Source organism: Chaetura pelagica, unplaced genomic scaffold (genome assembly GCF_000747805.2).
Source record: "Chaetura pelagica isolate M959 unplaced genomic scaffold, ChaPel_1.0 scaffold397, whole genome shotgun sequence".
Classification (NCBI taxonomy): Eukaryota; Metazoa; Chordata; class Aves; order Apodiformes; family Apodidae; genus Chaetura; species Chaetura pelagica.
Genome location: NW_009953851.1, coordinates 245,985 through 254,396, shown reverse-complemented (window position 1 = coordinate 254,396; position 8,412 = coordinate 245,985). Strand labels below are relative to the sequence as shown.

Here is an 8,412-nt window from a genome sequence, read left to right as displayed (position 1 = left end):
AATGACGAGGCAAGCAGACCCAGCCTGGATCAGGTTGCTCTTTGTTTTCTTCCAGTTTAGGAGCTGGTAACTTGGTAAAATGGGGGAGGCAGCCCCTTCAAAGCTGAAGAAGTTGAGTCCTTCCCCCCCAGCTTGTCTCACTAACCTGTGGGAATTGGTACCATGAGCTGCTGCATAATAGGCTTCAAAAAGAAAAGAGGGGATCAAAAAAAAAGAAGAAGAAAAATTACACTTAGATGTATAATGAGGACATCTGCAGGGCTGAGCTGAGCTCCTTTTCACTAAAGAGAAGAAAACCCATTTATAAGGGCCATAAACTGCTCTGCTTCAGGGCATTAACCCCATCACTGGCTGATGAGCAGTGGCAGAAGTCTCCCCTGTGGGTTTGGGGATTCCATAATTGTCCATTACAACCCTTTGCAGGCTTTCCTGTAAAGGCCAGAGCTGACCATTGTGGTGGGCAGGATACTGACCTCAGATGGGCAAGCTCTTTGATCCAGGACAGTGTTTCCTATGCCAAAGAAAAGGTTTGCTGCTTCAGCATATTTCCCCCCCCCTTCTTCTTCTCCTTGCCCAAACCTCATTGCTTTGACCTTTGCAAACCCTGCATGCTCTCTCCCTGCAAGGTGCTGCTAAAAAGGGCACTGTCAGGTTAAAAATCATGATGATCTGAGCTCTGTTAACCACAAGGTGGCCAAACTGAAGAGGAAGGATATACAAATATATTTATTTTCCCCTGCCCTGTAGTCACAAGGATCAAGCAGGGCCTTGTTTTGGGCTGCAGGACGTGCTGGGATCCTGCTGTGTCCCACCATGCTCCTTTACACCCCTCATTTCTCCACCTCCACCACCCTTTCTCTAGCTTCCCTGCCACAAGTTCCTGCTCCAGCAGTTGGGTTGTGGTTGCTACCAAGGTGGCCTCATCCCTGTGTCACTTGGGAAGGTGCTCAGGGAAGTGGAGAGGGAGGGTGGAAACGCTTGGTGAGAGCAGGAGCTGCAGCAAAATGTTACACACGTGTCTGTGAGGGAGGACAGAGGCAAATGTAAGTGGGGGAGGGAGATCCTCTCAAGTGTCACCTCCTCTGTCCCTGTTCCCCAGGAGTACAGGACAGCTGGGGAGTAAAGGAGCTGAATCCCAGTGTCCAAGCAGCTGGAGCTGCCTGGCTGCTCAGCCCCTTCCTGAGCACAAAACGAGCCAGATTTTTATCTGAGATTGCCCTGGGAGATCATAAAAAATGATTCCTCCTTGCTGCTCCTTCACCCCAAGGACTCAACAGTCCCCACTTCCCCTCTTTCTGTGTCAGAAGTTGCTCTGAGCTGCAGGTTATTATTGGGCTGATAATTGCTTTTGCCTCCAGGAAAGGATTTCTCACGGAAAGGACGTGCCATGTAGCTGCACTTCTCTGCCTCATTTACTCACCCACAGAGAGGCCTCAAGTCAAGCTACAAAGAGTTGGCTGAATTTCCTATTAGAAAGAAGATCAATAGCCCCAACCTGCTGGTTTCCTGGCCTCCTTTTCTTTCTTGATTCCACGTTTTCCCTCCCTGCTGTTTCCCTGCAGGAACTCCCATCAATCGGATCCCCATCATGGCAAAGCAGATCCTGGATCTCTACATGCTCTACAAGCTGGTGACTGAGAAAGGAGGGCTGGTGGAAATCATCAACAAGAAGATCTGGAGAGAGATCACCAAAGGCCTTAACCTGCCCACCTCCATCACCAGTGCTGCCTTCACCCTCCGGACCCAGTGAGTCTGGGAAGTCTGAGAACAGACTGGGAATTGGGAAGTGCAAAACAGGGACTGGGGGAGGAAAATGGAGACTAAATCCACTCTGTGACCAGCTGATGAATTGTTTTATTTCTCCCTTCCATCCAAGGCTTGTACGTTTTCATTTCTATTCCTTCTCCTCTTGTTTTTCTTAGTGATGCTTCCCAAACGCATTTCCCTTCCATCCCTTCCTTCCTCATGGTTCCATCACCTTGTTCCCTGTGCTCTCCCTCCATCCTGTGCCTCTCTTGGGGCCAGGAGGGTCTTGCTCTGCCTCTGAAGAGCACTTGGCACAAGGAGTAGGGGGTGACCTCCTGATTTGTAGGCATCAACCTGATCATTCAGTGTCTGGTAGCCCTATTAAGTGGTGGAAACTTGCCTTTAGCACCTGCTTCCTGTGAGGGTTGCATTTCTGGCATGCAGCACCTCACGTGGATGAGAGAAACAAACAAAAAGAGGAAGAAAAAGCCAAATAAGCAGGGGAGAAAAGAAGGGTGAAAGGAAAACCACTGCAAAACAGAAGTAAGAGAATGAGGCTGGGCTGGGCTCTGGGACTCCTCACCCAGCTCTTGCCCTGACTTGGTTTTCCTGGAAGTTGTTAGAGCCCCTGAGTGGCAGAGAAGGAAGCTCCTGGATATTTCTGCAGCCTTTGGAACAATCAGGGTGTCTCCTGCAAAAGCAGGAAGGTTTGGTGCTGCCCAGGACCACTGATTTAGAGGGTAATTCCTCAGACTTCCTTCCTTGCAGTAAGTGTTACAGTCCAATATGTTAATTTTCACCATTTTTAGGTGGTAGCTCAGTTGGAAAGGAATTCTGGATGATTCTTTTCAGCTCTTGTGGGTGTAGTTGCCTGTAATGATGTGCTTAAGTTCCTTTGGGAGAGCTGTGCTTCACACCCAAACTGTGCCAGGCTTATCATAGAATCATGGAACGGTTTGGGTTAGAAAAGACCTTCAAGGTCATCCAGATCCAACCCCCTGCATGGGCAGGGACACCTCCCACCAGCCCAGGCTGCTCCAAGCCCCATCCAACCTGCCCTTCAACACTGCCAGGGATGGGGCAGCCACAGCTTCCCTGGGCAACCTGGGCCAGGCTCTCCCCACCCTCACACTCCACAATTCCCTCCTCATGTCTCACCTCAATCTCCCCTCTCCCAGTTTTCATCCCTTCCCCCTTGTCCCATCCCTCCCTGCCCTTGTCCCAAGTCCCTTCCCAGCTTTCCTGGAGCCCCTTCAGGCACTGGAAGGTGCTCTAAGGTCTCCCTGGAACCTTCTCTTCTCCAGGCTGAACACCCCAACTCTCCCAGCCTGGCTCCAGAGCAGAGCTGCTCCAGCCCTCAGATACTCTTTGTGGCCTCCTCTGGACTGTTTCCAGGAGCTCCATGTTCTTATTTTGGGGGCTCCAGAACTGGACACTATGCTCCAGGTGGGGTCTCATGAGAGCCGAATAGAGGGTGAGAATCCTCTCCCTGGCCCTGCTGGCCACACCAACCTGTGATGATAGGCAGTGTGGAAGCCTCCCTGGCTGCAGTGCTTGCTGCTGGAGCCTGTAAACCTGGTGTTGTGCTGAGAAAACTGCCTGAGCTTCTTTGTTCTCTCCTCCCCAGGTACATGAAGTACCTGTACGCCTACGAATGTGAGAAGAAGTCCCTCAGTTCTCCTGCTGAGCTCCAGGCTGCCATCGATGGCAACAGGAGGGAAGGCAGGAGGCCCAGCTACAGCTCCTCCTTGTTCAGCTACTCCCCCACCACCTCGGGGCCTCCTTCCCTCCTGTCTCCCCCAAAGATCCGTTTCCCCATCATCGGCGTGGCGCCGGGCAGCGGGACCAGCAACCCTCGGGTGTCTCCAGCAGCAGCTGTCAGAAAAGGTCAGCAAAGAAGGGTGGCTGGGTTAAGAGGTCCAGGCACCAAAACAGAGGGTTTCTTATTTTCTCTACCCCATCTGGCTTGAACTGGAGATCAGTGGGACTTGGGTGGCTCAGGGTTTGCAGGATGAGCTTAGGGCAGGAGGGGGCTGAGCGTGTGTCTCCTCCTCCTGCAGGGGATGGTGTGCCCTTGACTGTGTCTATGCCAAACCGTATCGCCGTGCCAGTGACCTTGGCCAGCCAGCAGGCAACAGTGGCAGGAAGAACAGCCACCCTGGAGCAGCTGAGGGAGAGGCTGGAGTCAGGAGAACCTCCAGAGAAGAAGGTGTCCAGGATGACAGAAGAGGAGCAGCGGCTGGTCCAGCAGGCGCTGCAGCGCAACCTGTTCAGCATGACACGGCAGATCCCCATGAAGGTCAAGATCAATGGCAAGGGTGAGCAGCACTTCCAGAGGCACAAAAGGGCTTGGCAGACCTGTTCCCCCCCTCTAGGATGTCAAAACACCTCCTTGCACACAGGCTTGTTTCTCCCTCTGGGTACCAGAGAAGCTGGAGAAGTGAAGCACAGTAAGAGGAAGGTTCAAGTGGAGCAACATTGTGTGAGGTTTTGGTCATAGAATCCCAGGCTGGTTTGGGTTGGAAGGGACCCTCAAGATCATTTTGTTCCAATTCCCTGCATGGGCAGGGACACCTCCCACCAGCTCAAGTTGCTCCACGCCCCATCCAACCTGCCCTTCAACACTGCCAAGGATGGGGCAGCCACAGCTTCCCTGGGCAGCCTGGGCCAGGCTCTCACCACCCTCACTGGAACAGGGAAGTTGATTCTGTTACTCTAGTTGATGCATAATCCAGCATCATCTGAATCCAGCCTGAACTTCGAGTTAAATATGAGGGAAAACAACTTCACTGTGAGGGTGACAGAGCCCTGGGACAGGCTGCCCAGAGAGGCTGTGGAGTCTCCTTCTCTGGAGACATTCCAAACCCATCTGGACATGTTCCTGTGGGATCTACTGGAGGTGATCCTGCTCTGGCAGGGTTTGGACTGGATGATCTTCAGAGGTTCTTTCCAACCCCACCATTCTGTGGCTTTAACTCAGCCCCCCACCTCACTGTATTCAGCAGTCTCTGCATCTCAGCTGACAGAACCATTTGAGCTGCTGGTCTGTGCTGACCACAGAGGACTCACTTCACAGCTCAAGCTGTTCCCAGAGCCTGCCCTGGGTGGGGGCAGTTCCCAGTCTCAGCTCAAGCTCAGCTGTCCCTGCAGCAGTGCTCTGGTGCCCTCTGGAAGGCTGAGAAGCACATGGACTGTGGGAATTGCTTTGGGCCTGACACCCTGTGTTTAATATCTGCTCCTCTTGGGTCTGCAGGCAAGGGGGTGACTTTTGGAGGGGAAGTCTTCTGACACACCAGCTGCTCAGCTTTCCCCTGCCCTGCTCTCCCCTCAGCCTCACACCAACCTTGTGCTGCAGGGAATGATTTGCTTTCCTTTCCTGCTCAGGAACCCTTGTAATCCTTGGAGGTAAAAGCTTTTTCAAGATGAGTAGCAGAGAGATGTCCAGTTTTTAGCAATCCTTTGTCAGGTGTGATGAGGAGACCACAAAGACCTGGGCTTTTAGGAAGTCGGGTGATTTCTATCAACATCTGCTGCAACCCTCCCCACAGCCTGGAGGCAAAGAACTCCTGGCTGGGCTGGGTTAGAAGGTCAGGTAGAAGCTGCATTCATGGCCTGAGAAATACACTCCTGAAATGCTTTGGAAAAGGGGAGTCACCCTGCAAAGGTCACTCTGTCAGAGTCACTACTGTTACATACTAGTTTCAAAAGCTGATGGAGTTGCCTTACCTGTCCTGGGGGCTGCACTTGATGGGACAGGAGAGCCTCAAAACAATTCAGCCCCAACAGCTGCTTCCTCCAAGCCTTTTGATCCATTCAAATTAAAGGCCTCAACCCCCCTATTAATTGCACATTTGGGTGTAGGCACAAGGCCAGGCAAGTTTGGCCTGGCTCAGAAGAAAGAGAGGAGTTGTTCTTGAGGCCTTTGCTAGAAATGCTGGTAAATGCTTTCTTGAGAGGCTTAAAATATATATATATATGGTGAAGGGTCAAAGCAGGTTTCCCTTTGAAGCAGCAGCAGCTCTTCTGTGGAGTTAAATGGCAATTGGGACTTGCCATCGTGGTTCCTGACAGCTCTGCATCCCCCTAAATGTCACATTTACATTCAAAAAAACCCCAAAAAAACTAAACTGGAAATAGGGACTGAAAGGGAATCCACATTTTAGCAAGTCATGTTCATTCCCTCTCATCTCACTGTATTTTTTTTCCTCTCTCCACACTGAGCTTTCTCAATCCAAATTGCCAGAAAAAGTTTTAGTCTCTGCAAACAGGAACAGGCTGAGGACTCAATCCTGCCAGTGTGGGTTGCCTTAAATTCATAGAATCCCAGACTGGTTTGGGTTGGAAGGGACCTTAAAGATCATCTACATCCACCCCCCTGCATGGGCAGGGACACCTCCCACCAGCCCAGGCTGCTCCAAGCCCCATCCAACCTGCCCTTCAACACTGCCAGGGATGGGGCAGCCACAGCTTCCCTGGGCAACCTGGGCCAGGCTCTCACCACCCTCACACTCCACAATTCCCTCCTCATGTCTCACCTCAATCTCCCTCTCCCAGTTTTCCTCCCTTCCCCCTTGTCCTCTCCCTCCCTGCCCTTGTCCCAAGTCCCTCCCCAGCTTTCCTGGAGCCCCTTCAGGCACTGGAAGGTGCTCTAAGGTCTCCCAGGAGCCTTCTCTTCTCCAGGCTGAACACCCCAACTCTCCCAGCCTGGCTCCAGAGCAGATCCACCTCCAGGCTGCTCTAGCCCTCTGATCACCTTTCTGGCCTCCTCTGGACCCTTTCCAACAGGTCCACAACTTTACTGGAGGTTTGGGGAGAATTGGATGTTCACCTCCTCTTAAACCTGAGTGCACCCTGAGCTCCTGCTCTGCCCTGGTGCTCCCCAGCAGTGCTTAGGAAGGACTTTTTGGTCTGAGGAAACAAATGAACAGATTTCAGAGGTGCTGAAGGGGCAGGTAAGGAGTCCTTGGAGCTGAGTCCCTGGGGCTGTGTCCCCTCCCTCCAGCGGCCACCGGAGCTGTTGCACCCTGAGCCCTGCACAGGGAGAGAGGACTGGCACAAACCTAACCACAACCCACAGACAATTTAAATCCAGTCCTGTCTGCTGTGCTGGCAGGCTTTTTTTGGGGGGAGAGGTGTTAGTTTGGCCCCTGCAGTGTGGCAGGTGGGGAGAGATTCACAAATCCCAGCCCACCCTCAATTTCCGCCAAAGCGTCTCAACACCTTTGTAGACTTATCTCCTAGTAGGACTGGAAGTAGGAGGTGGTGTGAGGGTTTCCTCAGCACAGAGGGGCTGTTGGCCAACCTTTTTGCTGATCTCTGCCCGGGGTAGGAAGCTGGATAGTTAAGAGAGTTAACTCTGAATCTCCTCTTTCCTGGAAGAAGACAAAGCGGAGGCGGCGGCGCTGAACGTGTCCCCCAACGGCATCGGGAGCATCAACATGTCGGTGGAAATCAATGGCACAATCTATGCTGGTGAGAAGGAACTGCTCCTGGGGGTGGGCTGGGGGGGCAGAGGTGGGGTGTGGAGAGGGTGGGGTGCTCCCAGGGCTGGGCTTTGCCCGAGGAACCACACACACACAGCCTGCCTGGCTGAGGACGTGCAGTGGGAAAGGATTCCTGTTCTTTCTTCTTTTGGATCCTAAGTAGATTCCTGCCAGATTCCTGTTAGAATTCCTTCCTTGAGGTTGAAAAAGCCCTCCAGAAGTGTTAGGAAAAGAGCATTATCCCCTCTTCTCCTGTTGCTGGGTAGCTTTACTGAGCTTTTCCTCAGGCATCTATGGGAAGCAGGAATTGCTATTGTCCCTTGGATCTGCTCAGGGCTTCTGCAGGTCACATCCACATATGTCCTCAGACAAAGCCCAGGCCCTGGCACTTCAGGGGTGCTTTTCTCCTGCAGAGGTGTTGAAGCTGTTTGGGGTCTTCCAGTCCTCCTTAGGCAAAACATCTCTGTGCCAGAGGCTGCCAGAACAAGTCCCAGGGGGATCTCCCTTCATATCCCCTGGTTGTCCTTCACCTTCTGATCTGCCTCCAAGCCTGCTCGTCCTACACTGAGCTTCTCCCTGTTAGGATCAGGTCTTAGAGGTTGCACAGACTTCTCCATGTCCTCATCATCCCAATAACCCTCCTCTTGCCCTCTCTGTGCCCTCCAGGAGTGCTCTTTGCCCAGAAGCCAGTCGTCCACCTCCTTGCAGGCTCCAGCACCCAAAGTTCCTGCAGCAGCAGCAGCAGCTCCCACTGCTCTCCCAGCCCTACCTCATCCCGGGGAACCCCCAGTGCAGAGCCCTCCACCAGCTGGTCTCTCTGATGGATGGCCCAGCCTGCTGTCTCACACTGGCCTCCAGCAGCTCTTCCCTCTCTGCTCTGGGCAGGGAAGGAGTCGCACAGATTACCTCATCTCAAGGAACCTGCTTTTGTGGTTGGCCAACACAAGATGATGATGATGATGATGCTGAAACCTTTCCATGCCAGCGAGTTTTTCTTCATCATCTGCTTGTCCAGCCAGTTTGGTTGTTTTTTTTTTTAATTTTGGCTTTGTTCTCCCCTTTCTTCCTCCCTCTTTGCTTTTTTGTTTTCCTCCTCCTCCCAGGGTTTGCTGTGTTCCTGTCAGGGGCTGGGAGGGACACCTGGCGTTGGTCAATCAGGGATGGTCTCCAGGAGCTGCAGGTT

At 52.7% G+C, this 8,412-nt stretch overlaps 1 protein-coding gene across 1 annotated transcript in view; it reads left to right on the top strand.

The window, feature by feature from the left end:
* ARID3B (AT rich interactive domain 3B (BRIGHT-like)) overlaps positions 1-8,204 on the top strand; it is a 37,768-nt gene extending 29,564 nt beyond the window's left edge. Inside the window, exons 4-8 of the mRNA XM_010001334.1 lie at positions 1,563-1,746; positions 3,374-3,633; positions 3,807-4,064; positions 7,126-7,218; positions 7,896-8,204. Coding sequence (XP_009999636.1) covers positions 1,563-1,746; positions 3,374-3,633; positions 3,807-4,064; positions 7,126-7,218; positions 7,896-8,050 — 950 coding nt within the window. The 3' untranslated portion in view covers positions 8,051-8,204. The remainder of the gene's footprint in view (positions 1-1,562; positions 1,747-3,373; positions 3,634-3,806; positions 4,065-7,125; positions 7,219-7,895) is intronic.
* The last annotated feature ends 208 nt before the right edge of the window (positions 8,205-8,412 follow it).